This window comes from Channa argus, chromosome 7, assembly GCF_033026475.1.
Source record: "Channa argus isolate prfri chromosome 7, Channa argus male v1.0, whole genome shotgun sequence".
Taxonomy (NCBI): domain Eukaryota; kingdom Metazoa; phylum Chordata; class Actinopteri; order Anabantiformes; family Channidae; genus Channa; species Channa argus.
This window is the reverse complement of record NC_090203.1, coordinates 15,653,993-15,675,189: the sequence shown is the minus strand read 5'-3', so window position 1 is coordinate 15,675,189 and position 21,197 is coordinate 15,653,993. Positions and strand designations below refer to the sequence as shown.

Below are 21,197 nucleotides of genomic sequence, written 5' to 3'. Positions count from 1 at the left end.
TTTTCAAACCACCAGGTTGCTTTAATGTTGTGGCTGATTGCTGCACATCACAGGCTCTTTATTGGCTGTGTGACTAATAATGTTCAATCAGATTTATGTGCAGCACAGACGTTTAACCCTCTCATGCATTACAGCTCCTGCCACAGCCTCCCACTTATGGGGCACTACGCATTGTTAAATTAACCAAGATTCAATCTCTATGCTTTTTACAGGGGGATTAGCTCTCTCAGCAGAATACTCTTTGTTGCTCAGATTCTTTAGGAGTTCACTCAAACTGCAGAGCCACACCTAACTGTATAACCATTTGCTATCCGAACAGTAAATTCCTTCATTTAGGAGTGTCTGACTGAACGATAAAACCTGAGAAAAATGAATACCACCAAGATGTTAACTGTCATTATCTAGTTCAAACATTCTCAAGTCTCTCGAAGATTATTTTCATGTTTCAGTAAAATGAATGCATAACCAGTGCCTTGGAGGGAATAACTTTAAAAAAATGAAACAGGAAATTGCACAGCATTATTACAAACATTGTCAGCAGTGACAATGAAAACTTTTATACATGGCATATAGAGCAAAAAATTAAAAACTATTTATATGGTTCTCATTGTAGTATGTATACATTCTTCACATTAGTTGTTTTTTGTACCATCTTCTCACACGGGGTTGAACTTGTTCAACGGTGCAACGTTTTTGATCAGGGAAATATTTGTGGCTGTTAATCAAGTCCTGTGTGTACATCTTTCCTCAAGAGAGGTAGAATGCTGACAAATCGTTGACCAAACATATTGGAGGCAAAGATGTGTTTTTAAGAATTAAAAAATAAATAAATAATCATCCCCACCTGTGACAGAGGTTGGGAGGTGAGTGACCGTTGCAATATTTTTAATGCACTTTCTAATTTTAAAAAAAGTGTTCTTCATTCTACAATTTACATTAATACACTTTATTTAAAACATTATTATTACATACATGTGTGACCTAAAAGTTTCTAAAATTACATTTACGCAAAATACCCTCTGACATTTAAACTTTGTCATTAAACAATGTCCAGTGTATTTCACTGAGGTGTAAACTCAAGAGAGATATTACAAACTAATGGCTTAATCAAGTCTGTTAAAAGGTTAAAGTACTGCAGGTCATTTACCTTAATCATTCAATAAAATCTATCTAGACAGATTTGAAGGTTTCACAAACTGCACATAAAAAGTATAGAATATGTTGCCATTACACATTTGTCAGTTAATTTAACTGTGCATCAATGTGCTTCAAGGTCCTCAAACAATTTGTCAAATTAACAGCAGAAAGTGTATTAGTGAGGTGTAATCAACTTAACATAAAAGGTTAATGATAAATAAATTTCTCAGCTCTGTTTTAAAAGTGAGAAAAAGTAGAAAAATGCCCACTGAAAACATTTAAAATGATCAATATTGTTATTGTAAGATATGGTTACAAAAAATGGCAAGAACATCTGATAGCAGCGTTTCCCTTGTGGCTTTAATCAACCTACACTACACACTGCACAGTGCAAATCGTCATTTTTGTGCACAAACACAACCCTCTAATCCTCATCACATACAGATAGGTCATTTTTATTTAATGCCAGTATTTGCATACTGTCTATCATGATTCACATTTATAGTTTATATGGCTTATCTACATATCTCCACCTGACCTTTTGATGATTAAATGGACAATCACTACCATTAATCCCTATAACTTCCTTTGTCTTTTACTCTCACTCCAAAAGTGCTTTTTTCTCCGTGGAGCTGTCAGCAATGACAAATGACAGAGTGCTTGGCCTGCAAAGTCTTGTGTTGTCAGATATCTCCCAGTGATGCATTTGTTTCTACAGTGTCCTATGATCATGCTTGGCAAGACTGGAATTACAGCAGCTAGCCGGGCATGAAGTGAGACACAGGACAGAGCAGAGGAAGATGTGCTGGTTGGGTGGTGAAGTAAGGAGGGAGTGGGAATCAGAGGGGGCAAAGGGAGGGGTCAGGTGGTGAAGATGAGAGAAGGTATGAGAAGAGGGTGGGAAAAGACAAAAACCAAAATATCAGCAGGGCTTGGATTTAAAACCCCATCCATCAATCCATCATTTTGTGAGGAGTAATCTATGAAAGTCTGGATCTGGCCTCCTCTCCAGCAACAGTTTAACAGCTTTGTCTATGTCATCGAAGAGAAAATAAAACAGCTAAATGAAATATGATAGCTTGTGCAATATAAAGTAGGAAACTATTTCTCCCTGTTGCATGTGAAATCTGTAGAACAAGGTTGTAATGTGCTGTCCAGGTTATGAATCGAGTGAGCTTTAAAATCTTTCAAAATTGTAATCAAAAAGCATTATTCAAAATATACAGAATAGAATAAAAATATGTTTCATTGACTTTACAGTGAAACTCATTTATGGCCATTCATATATTCATTCCTGAATTCCTTAACTGATAAGACCTTAAAAATAAAGTGAGCTTTGCACACAACTGCACAGGCAAAGCAGGAAGAAGTCAATCTGTCTGAAATCACAGAAGACACATCTTACTTACATGCACACACGCACACGCTCATCCAGATGAACTTTAACATTTCCCCCACAAGCGGATACTAAAACTCAATTCCCCTAACTGTATGTACTGTAAAGTCGAACAGTGTCAGGGATTAGCAGAGTTACTCATGTAAAGCATGAAAATCAATCTCAACACACACTCTCAACACACACACACACACAAACTCATACATATACAGAACAGGGATAAAGTCTATTAAGGCAGCAGCTACATTAAATCAATCATTCACCAAGTCAGTCAGAGGCTCACTAATGCCTTAATGAATAAATGCATAGTGAAAAGCCAAACCCCAGAATATGAGCTTCAACACCCTGAATTCTCAACATGCTTTTCCCTAAGGTTTGTATGAGAGGGTAGAGATGGGTGGAAAAAACTGACAATTCAGTCTTAAAGAAGGCAGCAATATTTACATACTATCTTAAAAGGTGGATAAGTAGTTCTCCCTCCTCTTAAAGGAACTGCTGCAGGGCCATTGAGCACTTCAGTAGTAGCAGTTTAAAGCTGTGTAAATGAATATAATAAGATTTTACACAATTTCAAACTAGAAAATCTATTTGAAACTAAAACAAGCTTTCTAACTTTACTGTGAAAATCCTGGGTAGTTGTGGTTAGATTTGAAAACACATATTTAAAATGTTCCTGAACCTTTTGTTTATATGAAGGAGAATATAAAGCAAGCTGGCCATTCACAGCTAAAACTTTAAAAGGCATGCCATAGTTGTGGGCACTTTTCAACTTCTGGGGAGATATATCTGCCATGTGCTAAGGGTTAAAAAAGCACAAACCTATGTCTTTTATTAGAGAAGTTTAGGGGGTTAGACCCAGAGTTGGGCTTTAATGGGGTCTCTGCAAAGAATCTCGGGTTTAAAAAGGGCTAGTTTAACGTTTAGAGCCAGGGACACTAGCAGGATACCTCTCAGTGGACCAGTGGAGTAAGATGTAATTAAGGAGGTTTGGGAAAAGTCTCCAGAAGTACACGTCTCAATGAGTTTTGCCTGCATTGTTAAAACTGTGTACATTATCTAAAAATATGTGCTGTGTGGATTTCTGTGGAATAAGGAAAGCCTTAAGAATAGGCATTATGTCTGCACTCCTGAAGAAGATTAATTCTTGCATGTATGAGCATGTGTGGGTGAGAGACAAAGAGATGATGATTGAGAGTGGGGGGTGGGGTGGGGGAGTACAAAGACAGAAGAATTTTGAGTCTGTGAGCATAAACCTAACCTTGTGAGAGTGAGCTGCCTCCTCTCTTTGTTTGTGTGTGGATGATGAAATTTTATGGGGGTTGTGTTGTAGACCCCCCACATACAGACACAATTATATCCCTATCAGCTAAAACCCCACCCGATACCACCTGGTAAACCAAAAGAATGTACAGTGGATGTAGCCGAGTCAGTAATATAGTGACAACAGACAGAAGAAAGGACACAATAAAAACCTGGGAAGGAATAACTAATGGAGAGTATTGCAAAATAAGAGGGTAAAAACAGACAAAATACAGGATTAAAAAAATAGGTAGAAATGATGAAAGAAAAAACATTACGAAAGGAGAAGAAAGGGAAAATAAAGAAAATAAGGTGCAACAAATTGAGGGAGTTGATATAAAAGAGTGAAAAGAATTAAGAAAGGAGTCACATTAATGCATCAAGGCTCCTGATATCTACCCTCGACTGTGCGTACCAGCACAATGTGCTGTTACTGTGTGTAGCCTGACCTTGAATTAAATGATCTTCTTTGTGTAATGAATCATAGTTTCAACAAGGGTGCAAAAACAGAGGAAACATTTCATAGGGATTTTTCAAATTTTACAACATGCTTTTCTTCATGTTTATTTATCAAGATTGGTGCTACTAAACTGAGATTAAAAGTTTAATCTTGATAAGTGCAATTGACAGAACAATCTCACTCCAAGCTTCATTAGTAGTGGTTCTGGGATTTTTGGTGTATCACAGGACCTTGCACAATTAATGCACTTTGAATATTTGCCATGATAACGTGGATGTTAAAATTTACAAATGGATAAAATCAACATTTCAGCTACAATAAGATCATGCAATGAGATTGTTTAGCTAAAAAGCTAAATCTAAACTGAAAGTTTACAACCTGAAAATTGGTAATATTGACAAATTCCACATAAAGTCTTCAGCTCAAGACGATTGCACAGTAGGAGGAATAGCACTACAGCAGCTACTAATGGAACCTGTGGTGAAACACTTGTGTCAACAGGCAAATTCAGGTAAATTCAGACTGAGTTATAAAAGTGATAAATAAAAACCTCCCTGAATTTGCTGCGTAACCCAATATTACATTTATCTTGCCAATACACTGTTCTGACCTGTCTTGGTGTTTCCTCCCTTGTATCTGATTCTCTGAATAGCTTCCAGTAGTGTCTCCTTGTTGCTATGGGAACTCAGCAGGAACTCTGTCCGAGCATCATCACTGAATTGAGCAATGGCCACCTGGAGAGAGACAGAGAGACATATAAGTGAAATAAGTTCAAAACACATCAAATAATGTATTTTTTTAAAGTTAAAATCTTATACTAGACTGAAACATTTTGGTACAGTGCTCTTTAGATGGTTTACCCAAAAATTCTAATTCTGTCACATGTGCCAACACTCATACCGGTCACAATACCATTACAATGTGTTCTCTATTTGTGTGCTCAGTTTTACTTCGTCCAAGGCAAATGCATGAGGCCAAATTATTCCTACTGCTCATGTGGCATTATCTGGGTGTTATGAACCCAAATGGCAGCACTTGTCTTGCCCCCCCCCCAAAAAATAAAATAATTAGCTCATTATGACATTCAATTTCTGCTTTTATTTTTGAAAAGCAAAACACTGAATCAAACAGATGTTGCCTTTGTACACTGAGGAAACACTGTAATTGTACTAAATGTGTGTGCATAATAGCATCACAAAGTGAGTACTGCACATACTGTACGGGTAAGTTGAACTGTACATACCACACAGTGGGCCTAAATGAGACATTTTACACAATAACATCAAGGTTTAACACTGTGCATGAAAGCAACAATAGGTTACACCTTTTTAACCTGGTGACATTTTGCCACAATGAGCACATGATGTAAACATTTAAGATTTTATTGCAAACTTATTTTATGTGAGTCTCTGGGTGGAGATAAACTAAATATCCAAACTCCAAAATCAGAGTATAATAAGTCTAATTACCTCATTCTAAAAGGGGCAAATAGCTATCATTACTCCCAGACAGCAATTGGTGTTGTTGTTGGCTCAGGTTGGCCTACACTACACCAACTAACGCTCTCTTTACTGTGCAGCCAACTTTCTCACATTACAGCCATGTCTTGTTCTTAGTAGCCTAGTGCTAGTGGGTTTGGGGTACAGTGAGGGTAGCAAACACCTTAACGGCAGACATTACACAAATGAAAGAAAAGGGTTTAGCAAGCACCTCCACAGTGTGACAAATGAACTTGCTGAGCTCTGCTGACATGCTGCAGGGCATGCAGGAAGAAGTACAAAGAAAATAGTTCACAATGACAACTGAGAATACAGCTGCAAATTAGAGCCAAGCATTACTGTTGATGAAAGTGATGAACGTGATACACTGCGAACACTGTGAGGCAGTAGAGATGGTACATTTTTTGGTAGTAATGTAAATCACATTAAAGCTTGTGGACTTTATTCAAAGAGTCAAGTTGATAGTGAATTAGTCAGACTTTCCAAATTATACCAACTTTTAATGCATCTAGACTTATTTATTCAAGACCAGAAAATGCCAGAATATTGATGATGTCTGGCACAAAACACAGTGGAAGCAAACGTTTGGGGTTAGAGAATATTGCATGAAAAATTCTCAGTGACAAAAAAAAAGTCCTTCCAGACAGTAAACACTGACTCACTGAGGGTTTAAAGTTCCTTCCCACTTTTCCCCTAACTTTTATACAGATAAAATGCTGTGGTCCTGCTGATTTCTCAGGGGACAGACCAAGTAAATTTGGTGAAATTCAGTTCCAAAGCAGACTTCCAAGATCAATTAATGCCAACAGCAGCAGCCTTCCTCAAACAATAAATTAGCCAAAAGCACACGGGTCAAAAGGACATATTCAGCAAACTAGCTATTCAAGATTCATTATTTGGGTAAATGTTGTCCCTTCTCCCCATTTCTGAAATGTAACAATGGGAGTGAAAAAAATCAATGAAGGAATATCTTACAAAAAGTGAGCTGCAAATCTTGAGAGTTACCAATGATATTTAATCACTCGCCTTTCTTTCATTATAGATCTATTGCATCCTGTCTCAGTTATTCCATTATCTACTGAATGAAAGTCTAGTTTTAGAGAGATTTGGAATCAAATTAAAACAATTACTCTTTTTCTTTTGCTGAGTAGCTGGACTGAAATGATATAAAAGATTGAAGGCACAGGGTGGGGTGAAGTGCAAACCTCTCTGGGTTGCTTTTAATTTTTTTATTTTATTTTTTAAGCTTCTTTCCGGATGTTTTGTCTCACAAAACTATTTCCTCATATTATGGTTGTCTATGTGGCTACTTTTGGCTAAATCTCTAACGTTTGGTTTACGTTGGATTTTCCTTCATTGCGTCATTTCAAATTAAAATGTTAGAACAAAGAAAATTAAAGTGAAAATGAACAAGTATTAAAAACATTTATATTTCTGTTGGTGAACTTAAGATATTGTACACATGGGGATGCACAGTAATTTATCACTAAACACTGATATTTAAAAAAAAATAACAGATACAATAACCAATAGCAGTCAAAGTAATAGCAGCACTCTAGGGAGTCGCACAGATTGTGTATCAAGGGTAGAGCCAAGTGCAACAAGAAAATAACCTTTATTAACGAATAAGAGTATTCGTACTTGACCCTAACCACAACCCTGGGGTAGGGAAAATATGGAACTTGAACATACAACCTCAGGAGCTAGAAAAAAAAACAAAAAAAAACTAAGACTCAGAGATACCAATAAACCAAAATTAACACTCAAAAATGAACAGGGAAGAGAATGAGAAACAGTCCAAACCTCAGACCAAAAACAGACAACAGTCCAAATAGCAAGAGTCAGGATTCCAAATAACACAGTTCAGGCAAAGCAGAAAGCAGAGAGTTCCACACAGGAGTAAAGACAAGGATCTGGCAGGGAACTGAGGGGGACAGCTGATTCTAAATGGGCAGGGGAACAGGTGTAAACAATAATGGTCGGTGATGAGTAGTAAACTGGTGTAATAAACTGGGAAAAGGAAGTGGGGAAAGGGCTACAAAATAAAAGTTCAAGACAGGACGTGAAGCTAAAGGGCCAGATGATGACAGGAGGATTCAGTGCAACCTGATTCAACCTACACTTTTTAACATGTTTAATTCACTTTCCAAGAATATGGGAAAAGCAAGGTCCAAGTCCAAGTTAATTTATTTAACCATCCATACACCAATATGTGTTAGATGCCCATGTTACAGTATGTGAACATGTCATTATACAGCTTTATTGTCAATATCACAACATATTGAAATTCAATAATAATTATCACGATAACTGGAACTCTGCCTTAAAGACAGTCCAACAACATACAAAGTCTTTAGCATCTCAGGGCACCTCTGCCATAGTCTCCAAACTCTGCCTGCCCCACAGTGTGTTGGCCAGGTTCATGGGCAACACAGCGTGTTCCTTCTATTGGCCAACAATATAAACTGTAAATGGTCTGCACTTATATAGCCCTTTAGTACTCAAAGCGCTTTACACTGCTTCTCTGTCACCCGTTCGCACTCACAATCACACACACACTAAGACACCGAAGGGCGAGCTGAAGCTGCTCGACACTCACCATGAGAAACTAAGTTGGAGTTCAGCGTCTTGCTCAAGCGTACTTTGAGATATGACCGGAGGAGCCAGGGTACATGAAGATAAGCCCAACTATATCTAGCTGGTACTACCAGTTCCACAAAAGGCAGTGTTTCCAGGCTTTTTCATTGGAGTTTGAATCTTGAGTTCTTTCCATGAGCTATTTTCTCTAAATGATATAGGTGTGGTGACATGACTAACCTGGGTGCCATCTGGTCCAATCAAATCCAGTGAACCCATGGTGCTATATAGGAAACGTGTAATCTTCATGAAGTTGTCATCTCCGATGGACCATGAGCCGTCGACCAGGAATGCCAGGTCAGCCTTGGCCTCCTTACACACTAGAGAGACAAACAGAGGACAGCCAAAACACAAAGTACTGTAGATTCAGTCAGCACATCACTGTGTAGAGCATTTAGAAAGTAATTTCATACAGAATGAAGGTCAGTGGAGGACAAAGCATAAGCTGAATGTTAATCGGCTGCATAATATATGCATAATTTGAAGCACTGCAGCTATACAGTGCATCATGTGGAACAGTGTAAATATGCAAAGACCGGATCTTCAGATTAATCTGCATGCTCGCACTGCAGAGTTTATAAGATTAAAGGTATAGTACACACTCTCCAACTAAACCTGCAAACAGATTTTTCTGACAACAGAAATGTTATATTTTCAGTGTGTTGTCATATTTTCAAACTCCCTCTGTAAGCTGCTTATTCATATTGCTTCTCCAGTAGTGATTTTTCTTACTCCTTTTCTCATTTTATCCTTCTCAGGTTTCTAGATGACTCCCTGTAGACTTATTTTTGTTGCTGTAACGTTGATTTGTGGTTTTAACATATTTTCAAACTGCAGTTCTTCACTAAATTCCATACCCTATTAATGAGCAAGTCGGCCTCCATAAATTCTTGGGAAAAACATTAATTGTAAAGCAGAGGAGAGGAACCTGTCCTGTTAAACCTGTCCTTTAATGGTCCAATTTTTCACTTACAATATAGTTGCACACAGACACACACACACACACACACACACACACACACACACACACACACACACACACACACACACACACACACACACACACACATACACACACACACACACACACACTCACACACACACACAGAAACACACACACAGTAGTTCTGGTGTTCAACTACAAAACCTTCCTCTATCTCCTCTTATAACCTGCCAGTTTCACCAGCCCAGTTGTTGTGAGAGCAGTTAAAACATTCTACACTGTATGAGTGAATTATGGAAAAGAGCTGCTTCCCCCTTATCATCATGCAGCTAAGACCAGTGCTCCATGAATGGAGGACACACTGGTATAAACAGGAGGTTTGTCCGGTGTCCATGCCAACTAGCTCCAGGAGAAACATGTGCTTACAGGCCATGGTTCTTACACTATGGAGGGGCACACATGCAGTTTTACTCCAGATCTGTAGCTTGTGTTAGCTGCTACACAGTCTGCAAATACAACCCTGAGGGTTAATCAGATCCTGGCTATTTTATGGCATTCTATGAAACAGCTAAATACAAGACAACAGATCTGAACCAGTGAAATCCATCCCAGTAGTAGTTCCCCAGGTAATTAATCTAAACAAATTTGTTTCCGAAAAGAAAATCTAATTGAACATTTTGAACAAGTTCATTTCATTGTGATAACAAACTGCATTAGATAATGCAGCACAAAATAAAAGTTGGCAGATGGAGTTCATTAGCCAGCTACAAAAACAAAAGATATTAAAAAGCTATCTCATGAATTCATCTTTAAAGAAACATAAATAGACACTTTTGTTTTCCGGTTCATCGTCCACAATAGTGCCTGTGTGTCTTCTCTTTAGGATCTTGTGCGTAGCAGTAGTGTTGCTGTGGCAGGGCTACAAAACACTGCACAGTCTACAAATCAGCTTTTTGTTTTACGATAATGTATAGTACTCCTTCAAAAGCCATGGGTCTTTAGAAACCATTACAGTCAACCTCTTTTGCAAATGAGTTTGACTCTGCTGCAGGCACTCAATATATGTTCAAGAAGCTGAATGTCATTTTGTCCAGTTATGAAAACTGTAAATCAACAGCATATGCTGACAAGCTAACAGAATTTGAGCTGTTTTCTGAAAAGTCTAACCCCGTGGGACCCTGCCTGAATTTTTTAGGAGAAGCCTAATGACCAATGTATACAGCATTACAGACCTGGGACATCTAGGGTTGCCCTGAGATCTCACAGCACTGCAAATTGAGAAAACACATGCAAATAGACAAAACACACGCAAAGTTTAAAAAAACGTAGCATTAAGAAACATGCTGCAAAAAGCCCCAACATAACAGAAATGTCTCCCAGAGCAACTAAAAATATTTCGACAAATTTAAATCTCTTTTGGGTTTTAGTGGCCCCTGGAAACATTGCTATGACAGTTGTCTACAATTATTCCAGGGGACACAAAAACGGACACACTTGTTGACATAGTTTCAAATTCACAAATGCGGAGGTTGGGAAATTTGATTTTTTTAGCTGTTCATATTATCAATGAAATAAATCATTTTCCAAAAAAACAACGGCGAGGGTGTTAAATAAGCATATATGATCAACCCTGTAAAATGCTTTATCCTGGTCATGAGAGAAAGTCCCACAAATCCTAACATTTGTTGGATTGGCAACATTGTTGGATTGGCTGTTTTGGTCTAAGGTTTTAGGACTGCGCATGTGCAACCAACTGGTAATCTCCAAAATTTAGAACAATGTATGAATACGTAAAACATGTACTTTCCAAGTTGAGTCCAGAAACACTTGTAGAACTCTTTAGAAAGGACATGTCTCAGGAAAGGAGGCAGTGGACTACCTAAAATTTTCCTTCTATTCTCCATAATTCTGTTTTTACCTTAATTTAATCTTCTAATATCCTTACCCTTATTTCTCTAATTCTCTGCAGTAGTTCTCCATGGCTGCTGTGTGTTTTGTATCGTTGACAACAGTGGGACTTTACAAGTGAAGAAATGTCTACTATTATTAATAGGTGATATCTATCTGTTGTATGTCTGATTTTTATAAATCTAATCTAGCCTGCCTGATTTGTCACTGCCCTTAGTAACTCTCACTCATGTGTATTGTCTAACAGCTGGATTAATTCACCTCCAAACATCTGTTAAGTCATTCTCTGTAACTACACTAGACAGACTGGAGGCTGATGTGGATGTGGCTCTTCTGCATTTCTGTCATCCAAAAAACATGCAGTGCTTTCCAGTCTCCAACCACTACTGTCACTGAGCTGTTGTCAAACTTGTCTTTTTGAAAAATAGCTCAAAATAATTTGTACCAGATATATGAATATACACAGTTCTGAAGATAAATGGTGCATTTCTGATCTTTGCTACTGCAGCAATATTTGAGGGCCCTTACTTAACTTCACATGCTAAGTCATTATGAGAAGGCACTGTGAGAGCTACACTTGCACTAAGGTTGGTACCATGACTCAGAAAACACTGTCCATAACAACTCATCCCCCATTCTACATGATGAGCTATGTATCTCATGTATGAAGTATGCATAACTTTGTTTTTGTTCCACATAGCTCAGTTAATATTGTCTGTTTATCTTTGTCTCCACAAGTTCCTATTTTTAAACTTTCCATGAAGAGCAGAGAAAAACAGAAGAAACAGAGGACAGTGAAATCGTTCCAAGAATGAAAGACCACCCTTAGTGCTTTACCCATGGTTTGTGCATTTAGAGAATCTTTGCTCCTTTTTCTTTCCTAAGTTTAGTAAATATCTTTTTTTAAAACAAAGCCTCAATTGTTTGCTTAACTGTTTATACCCAACCATTTTTCTTATTGTCATGACAGAATAAATCTTTCTGTCCACATCAGGAAAGGACTCAGTTATTTCCACAAACTATCTGCCAAACATCTCATCAAGGAACACATTCATTTCCTTTAACAAAAATGTTGGTCATCATACGACACAATATCACAAAATTGCCACAGTGAATCATCATTGCACATCTGGTCTTTTTCATTTCTCATGTTTTCACTGTTTAGCTCACCCCTTTCAATACTATGACTCAGGCTCACCTGACTATTCTTCTGTGCCCATTATATTTGTTTTCTTCCCCAACTTTTCTTTCAGTGCTGCTAATGTTAAGGTTCTCATACAAAACCTTTATCTTGCTCACTTCTTATTTCATTTTTGTTTGTTTCAGAGTGTAGGGAAGCATTTAAGGCATGTCCCGCACCTTACTGTGGATTTGTTTCTACCTAAACTGCTGTCTGTAGCTCTGTGCAGGCGGTATGAGCACTTAGAGCCAATATCTCCACACTCAAAACATTTCATGCGGCCACAACTTGAGCAGACACTGTAGAACCCATTCTCACATTTCACGTTGGAAGATCCCTCTGAAGCTTGTGCAGGATCATTTAAATACATGAACATGTTGCAATTTGGCATCTTTACAGCTGCAACATACTGTTTTAAATCGACTAGCCAAACTCCCAATACGGGACAGGTCTTTTTCCAACACTTCCTTAGGGATGAAGGGAAAGGCTGCTGACATGATAATCCATGCTGGACGGCACAAACAGGCTATTGGCCCTTTTCAACCGACAGGTGAATCTTAAATGTCCCTTCCAGAGAAAAAATGTTCTGTCCCACTTGAGAGACATATGGTTTCCTACAGCCAAAAGAACCTGTCCCACAGTGCTTTTACTACTCAGCTACAACTTAAGCGTCATGATTATACGTCTAATTATAGGCAAACCTTTGGTAGGAAGGTCTGCTACCAAACAATGCACCAATTAATAAAATTTTACTTACTGAATTTACAAATAAATGACTTACACTCATCTTGCCTTCTCATACAGTACAGAATGAACTGTGAAAAAATGTCCAAAACTAACTAAGAAGAAAGTACAGGAGGGGTAAATCCAATAAAGAATGAGAAAAATAAGAGACACTTGCTTTTACTCTACTTTTTTGCCAGAGTGGAGTGGAGCTCTTGTACATGTCAGAAATGCCGAGGTAAAGGTCAGATGGAAAATGTTTTGATTACAAGTTTTATGGCTGTTTCTGTTAAAAGCTGTGATAATAAGATTTTTTTATTCCCCATGTGTTAGAATCTGTCTTGAACATCCACCGTTTTCAATAATTTTCTCTCTGTCTTTCCTTTTAATCTTTTTCTCACTTCTTTCTATTGCTACCACTACAGTATGTCTCTCTCCCTGTGTCTGTTTGTGCCAGAACCCCTCTGGTTTCTTTCTGCAGCCCTGTCACTACTTGTTTTTCTCATCCTGCCTATCACTTTGATTCATTTTCTTGCTCATGATGTTTTACTATCTTACAGACAAACAACAAGCACCTTGCTATCTCTTTCCCTCTGCCTTTGTGGTTCTGTCCTGAGTAAAGGTTGCCTGTCATTACAGATAGAGGCAGTGGTCTAACAAAGGTCAGAAACTTTGACACAAATGCTTACAGACAGACTCAGCAGGTGTGTAGGGTCATGTGTGAGGGGTTTGTGGTGTAGGACAACCTTTTACCTGAGCCCACCAGACAAGAACATAGTATGAACAGAGGAGAAGGAACTTAGTGTACTTCTAATAATATGTTAGGCCATTTAGAAAAATGTTCTACAGTGACAATAGTTCATCATTTACTGGTACCACTGCAGCCCACAGAACCCTGAGAATATTTCACACAGTAATAGTGTAAAATTAAATTAAATGTCTTCTTATCTTTCTGTGTAAGAATTGTTTTTACATTTTTCCCCCTATCTTATGTTTATCCCACTTGATTTTGTTGCCTATGTGACTTTTGTAACTAAACATAGTTCACAGTTGTGTATGGACAAAGTCACTGTTTGCGTACAGTGTGTATTTAGCATTGTTCGAATTATAACGTTATTGGCCCCCAGACATAATCAAAATCCTTTGGTAGCAAGTATCTACAGTATAACAGGTCTCACTGATTAATGAAGGCACTCAAATTTTCACATTTGAAAAGTAAAAGTCTGTATATGTTACATTAAGTGTAATGGTTTGCAGGTTTCAATTACTGATGGTAAAAAATGATTACTGTAACTGTAATGACTGTATCCAACACTAGTAGGAGAGTGTGTGTGTGTGTTATTCTTCATAGTCACCTTCTTTAGCAGGCGGGATAGTTGGAGGAGGCTCTGTGGTGGGTGGTTCAGTAGGAGGTTGAGTGGGAGCAGGCGCTGGATGAACGCACACAAACAAACACACAGAGAAAAATGACAAGGACATCAGTCATGATGGCATTGACAAGTGGGACCATCATCGGGTTTCTCTGCTGACCACATAGCACATGCACTTCCCTACCTTCCTACCTATATAGTAAAGTTTTGAGATAAAAAAGATTATTAGCAAATAACTGTAAAGTTTGTGGGCAGCACAGAGGTAGAGTGGTTATCTGCCACATCACAGCGAGAAGGGCCCCGATTCGAATCCACTGACCAGCTGTGGTCTCTGTGGAGTTTGCATATTCTTCCCATGCTTGTGTGGTTTTCCTCCGGGTACGTTTTTTTCCACAGTCCAAAGACATGTATGTTACGTTAACTGGTGACTCTAAATTGCCCATAAGTGTGAATGTAAGTGTAAATGGGTGTCTGGCTGTGTATGTCTCTCTGTGTTGGCGTTAGATAGACTTGAGACCTGTCCAGGGTCACCTGTGCCTGCCTCTTACTCAGTGACAGCTGGGATAGGCCCCGGCCCCCTGTGGCGCGGAACAAATTAAGTGGTCACAAATAATGGATGAATGGATGTAAACTTTAGTTTCTTAGCTTTGCCTTGTTTGCTTTGCTGTGGCAAATGTCATTTAGCTCTGTGCCCTCATGTTTTCACTTAGTCATTAAGACGTAGATCGATTTTATCCATTTAAAATTAATCCTAAACATAATAAAAATGCAGAAACAAAAACAGTTTGAACATTTTGTGAAATATGTGATCAATTTGTAAATTATATCATATTCGTACAGAATAAACTACCCAAGAGTATAAGGTAAAAAATGATTTCCATCTACACCAGCAACACCATTAAAACTCCAATGTGATGCATAATAATGACACCGTAAGATCTCAATCATGTTTCAGCACTCTAAAGCCATTCGGAATAATGAGCAATTTTACATTTTCTAGATAATATCGAAATGTTAAGACTGTGGTACTTCAGTGAAGGGTGTTTACGTAGGAGACCTGCGATGTTTGATAAGACCAACCTGCAGAGGCTACTGTAGAATTTAATCCACAGCTGTCTACAGAACAAATTGTGGATCAACAACATTAGTTAGAGAGTGTGTGTGTTTGTGTGCTTCTAAAGGCCATATCTATCTATAACCCTGGTTGTGAGCTGTGCCCTCCTAGTCCCTGGAGCTGTGAAGTTCACCTCAGCCCATCAGCTGATCAATGAGCTGCAACAACAGAATCTATCTCCTCAAGGAGAGAGAGAGACAGGGGAAGAGCGAGGGAGAAACAGAGAGAAACTGACCACAGAAAGCTGGATGTAGAAGAGAAAGTTGCAGAGATGAGACAGGAGTGTGGCAGAAGGTGGCTACAGAGGGACAGATGGACAGATGGAGAAAGCGATGTTCAGAGAGATTGGAAGGATTAATGGGGGAAAATTAGGTATGGGAAGAAAATTGAGCAATAAAGGAGAAAAGTATAAGTGAGTGATAATGGACAAAAAATGAAGTGTGTGAGTCACCCTCTTACAGATTCAGATTCATTTTCATTCATTTTATGAATTCAGATTCATAAAATGGAAGCAACTTACACTTACCAGTTCAGTACAATACACGAGAACATAATCATGTGAGTATATACAGAAAACTTGAGCAACATACATGTCATTTCAGTGATAGAGACAGAGGGCCCCTCCACTTCTTGCATCTGCGTCTGAATGCTGATCTGGTACTGGCTGCTGGGGGTGAGGTCATAGAAGCACTGTCGTGAAGCACTGCCTCCTAAGCTCACTTCCTGCCTCTGACCATCTGCAAGCACACAAAACACAAAAATGACTTGAAGTTCAGATCAAGAGGTGTTCAACAGCACAAATACCTCAATAGCTCCTGAATGAATTAACTTTAATTACACAGCACATTTCCTGTTCTACAGCTATGCTCTTACTGTATCATATTCAGGCCTGAAAGCTGCTGAGTATAATTGCTCTCCTTCATAGTTATAATCTAAGCAGTATTATTTGGAGCAGTCAGGTGCAAAGGTGCCTTGCTAAAGGGCACAATGAAGGTTAGCTACTGAAGCACAAATGCTGCAATTATTCGCTGTCCTCGAACAGGCTCTTCAGTTTAAAAGAAGGTAGTATTTAGAGCTTATATTGCAACTTTTCAGCATCAGACTTAAGTTTCCTCAGTGAAGAACAATATTAATTCTGATAAACCTCGTGGCAGGTTTATCACAGATGAATATTACATGTAAACAAACACAATGAGGTGATCAGCTGCATACAGCTTTACTCAGCAATAATGAAGTTAACAATTCAGATGTTTAAAACTGTGGGAAAACATCATTATGTACACTGAAAAATTAAATTATTTGCATTATTGATTTCTATTTTTTTCTCTTGTCAATTGTCAATTGCAGACTGCAAGCATTTTCAATTTATGTTTATTTGGAAAATCTGTAGTAGTAGACAGTGAAAAAAAGTAATGAAAATTTATGTTGAAAGGCAAAATGGGACAAATCGGAAAGTGGAAACACAACTGCACACATACACACTAATAGCTGTCATTTGCCAGTTTCACTCGTCTAATTCTATTTCCTAATGTGTCTCTCATCTTAAAGAGTGACAAATGAGCCTGTCCTCCACCCAGAAAACAGCCATAGATAATAAAGTTTAGAGAAACAGCTGTCACTGAGAGGCTGCACTTTTTCATCTGAGAAGGTGTTTAAGCAGCTGGTTGGCTCTGTGTGGATTAAACCAAATCTCTAAACTCCAGCTAGAATATCTGACTACTGCTCAGGCAGGAGAGAGACGCAGAGATAAACAGCACAGGAGGGAAGTAATCTTCCCCACTCCTACTTTTTGCGTTGCTCTTTTTTGGCAGTACAAGACAATAAAATGACATAAATCCTGTATTTTTTTATTTATGTCCACAATGTCTACAACGCAGCTCCAACCATGTAAACTGGACAGAGGCACTGTCTTATTTTATCTTCAGTTTGAACAACATTTGATTCTTTTTTCCTCGATGGTGGAGGGTCCAGTCGCCCTTCATACACATATTAAGTGTTTTTACTGCTGAAGTTGTTAGTGACATTAATCCCACCAACACTGTGGTCTCAGATATATAGATAGATATTCTCTTGTTGATGGGATGAACTGTGTAAAGGTTTTATTAATAATAATATTATTATTATATAAATAATTTTATTATTAAGTACACCAAATAGACAATGGATTTGAGGTAAGGAAAACCGAAGGAGTTTCCTTTTGCTGCTTAATTACATTAAAGCAGGTTTTGGTAGATATTTTTCTTTTTTTTTCCAAATACCCCCTTTTCTTCCTTCCTGTCTCTTTTTCCTTTTAATAACTCAGTGATCTATGTAATAAACATCTTCTAAAGGTCATACTCTGTCTTCATTGGTTTTATTTCTGATGTGATGACATGGGCTATTCTCAAAGCAGTTTCCTCGACTGTTGTTTACTAGGGAGAAATCTTGTGGATATCACATGTATTTCCCTTCTTTCTGCAGACTAGAAATGTATTAATATTCTTTAGAATGTAAACCAGTCCCATGTGAGAATGACAAAAGACTATTTCACTTATTTACTCAGAGGCTCATATCAGTATGAATCCAGATGACAGTGAAAGATAAATGCAACCACCACATGTGACACTGAACACCTCCTAAAGTCCTAAGCTGACTTGTTAATAAACGGAGGAGAAGTTTTACAAAGACAGACTCTAAATCTATAAGGAAACATATTCAGAGTTTGGCTTTAAATCCAGCAAACTCACCCAATACCACAACTCTAGTAAAACTTTTGATTTACTTACTAAATTACATTCCAGTCACTTATCTGGCAGAAGCCACGTTTCTCAAAATGTGTAACACTAAAACATGCTGGGATGATTGAGATAGGATAACATAGTGTTTAGGACAACATTTAAGGAGAAGTTACGCTTAATTTCAATTCCAAGCAGATACGTCAATCAAACTACCACTTGGAGTGAGCTACCACAAAAACTAATGCACATATACACACAGAAAAAAACACTCTCAAACACTGTCATACAACCAAGTACAAATGTACTTACTGAGCGTAGACTGTATGGAGACTCTGTATAATGTGGCATGTAGCAGAGGCTGCCACTGGACACACAGGCTGTTGTGACGCACTTGGTACGATGTCAAACCAGAGACTGCCAGGGACACTAAAGAGAGTTAAAAAGAAAGGAAATTACCAATTTAAATTGTTTCATTTCTTGGAATGAAAGCGATTACAGACCAATGTACAGACAAGACACTTTTCTTGGAATTACACATAATCACATATCTTAACTAAATCATATAACTATCTTATGAGACATAACAATGTGTGGCACAACACTCTACAGTATAGTCATATTTTGTTTGGGCAAATTTCACAGTAGTCCCACTCCCAACTAAAGAATTAAATGAAGCCAAATATTGAAGTTAAGCTTTGTAACATTAATTACTTTCTTATTGTCCTTTTAAGGGGGTTGCAGAATGCAGTTGTAAATTACTGTATAAAGGACATTTAATTATAGTTTTGAGCTCATATTTTACAGTTTTCTAGGTGACAGCTTTCCTATAAATGTTCTGACAAACTATTGAACCTAGTGACATTTTTATCCACTGCCTAGGTCCTCCATCCACCAGATGACCAGAGTAATCTGGACTTGCGCAAGCCATGAATTATTTGGGCTACTTAATACAAACCATATTCATTAAGGCTACTTTGCATTTTATTTATGTTAATACTAAAGCTCATACTTTGCCTAGATATATTAATGATTCAAATAATTTTAAAGAAATCTGGGTTGTTTTTGTCATTCTGATGAATTGGTAGGTAAAATGGTTAAAGAGAGCATTAAATCATGTAATGTACTTTTTACTTATCTACGAAAGAGGTATAAATTTAAATTTCAGGGTCAGTACTCTGCGTGGGGGGCAGGCTAAGGAAAAAGTGAAGGTCATATCAACATTGCTTTATCCATTAAATAGAATATTTGAACTAAATATTTGAGTCAGTAGTGTGCCATCCATGTTTTTGTTTTTTGTTTCTTTTAGTCCTTTCGGCTTATCCTGTGAGTTCAGGGTCGCCACAGCGAAACATTTGTATGCATGTTGATTTGAGACAGTTTTTATGCCGGATCGCCTCCGACCCTATGGTATGTGGCCACTCTACCAACTGAGCCACTGCCATCCATGTATAAAGTTTAATTTTATGGACATCGATACAGTACAGTTGCAGTTTCCACGCCACTTGTATATAAGGTACAAAATTAGTCAGGACTGACATTTTACTGTTTTGTAGAAACAATGATGCAGCAAAATGCAAAACACCATGAGCAATTTAAATAGCCGAAGCTTGTTTGGTAGAGAGATTTCAGTGCGTCATAGACAAGCAAACCTCCCTGGAGCTAGTGCTTCTGTTTTCCTCTCTTTTGCTTTCTCTCTCTCTCTCTCTCTCTCTCTCATTCTGTCCCCTTGTTAACAGAATTTGCTGATGTTATAAAATAAACTTGGCTGCAGCACCAGTAAATGGATATTTCATTCTGGGACCATATGGCAGGTGCTTTATTTTAAATACTAGTGAATAATGCATATGACAACCCATCATTTCTTTCAATATTATGCAAAAACTCGCAAAAACCTTACACCCAAACATGAATGTACATGCACATTGGCACCTGAATGTGAATATACATATATATATATATATATATATATATATATATATATATATATATATAGAGAGAGAGAGAGAGAGAGATTTATATTAGTATATAGAAACAGACACTATGTTGCTGCAGTCAAATCACCTGCAGGATAGCAGTTTGTTTTAGTTATATGCTGAGTGGGAGACAGACCAATAATGTCCCGAAGCCAATTTAATGGTTACTGCAACATATCAAGTATATTTCCTTTTTTGATGAATATCTGAGACACGTCTTGACCACTTTTGTCGGCAACATGTGTCTAAGAAAACATGTGTTTTCGTGAGAATACATTGCCTCACTTAAGTGGAAGTACTGCATGCAAAGCAAAGAAAACTAGGATAAATTGATATAAAAGAATGAATGAAGGTGAAAGGAAAAAGTGAAAGATGCAAAAAGTAGGTTCTGCTTGCTTCTGTTTATGTTATCTGGTCACAGTAGGGAGTTCCACTCAAACACCCTTTAAAATAACTTGTTCTCTTTTCTTGACATTGTGATAATTCTACAAACTTTCTTTAGACCACAGAGCACAGCAATACTTTTATTGTAAAAAAGTGCTACAGAACAAAAACTACATAAAACTTAATTTTGGGCAAAATGGTTTAATTTCATTCAATGTTCCTCATGGTACTAATAATCATTTAAGCTACATGCTTGTATATGTGATTTATTGAAATATTCGTGCCAGTTGACTGCCATGGTGAGGCTGCAATGAATGCAGTGCACCCTGGGAAATAAGTGACTGTACCTCCCCTGTTAGAATGAAAAATGACTGAATACATCCACTTAATAAATCAGAATCTTTTTACAGGCACAGAACAAATATGTACAATAAATTACACAATGGGCAAATCTGTT

General features: G+C 37.8%; 1 protein-coding gene across 3 annotated transcripts in view; it reads right to left on the bottom strand.

The window, feature by feature from the left end:
• col14a1a (collagen, type XIV, alpha 1a) overlaps positions 1-21,197 on the bottom strand; it is a 119,592-nt gene that overhangs the window by 42,999 nt on the left and 55,396 nt on the right. For all 3 annotated transcript variants that reach the window (XM_067509043.1, XM_067509042.1, XM_067509044.1), the window contains exons 23-27: positions 18,693-18,809; positions 16,257-16,403; positions 14,538-14,612; positions 8,609-8,748; positions 4,903-5,026 (exon numbers count right to left, since the gene is read on the bottom strand). In XM_067509043.1, the coding sequence (XP_067365144.1) occupies positions 4,903-5,026; positions 8,609-8,748; positions 14,538-14,612; positions 16,257-16,403; positions 18,693-18,809 (603 nt within the window). The remainder of the gene's footprint in view (positions 1-4,902; positions 5,027-8,608; positions 8,749-14,537; positions 14,613-16,256; positions 16,404-18,692; positions 18,810-21,197) is intronic.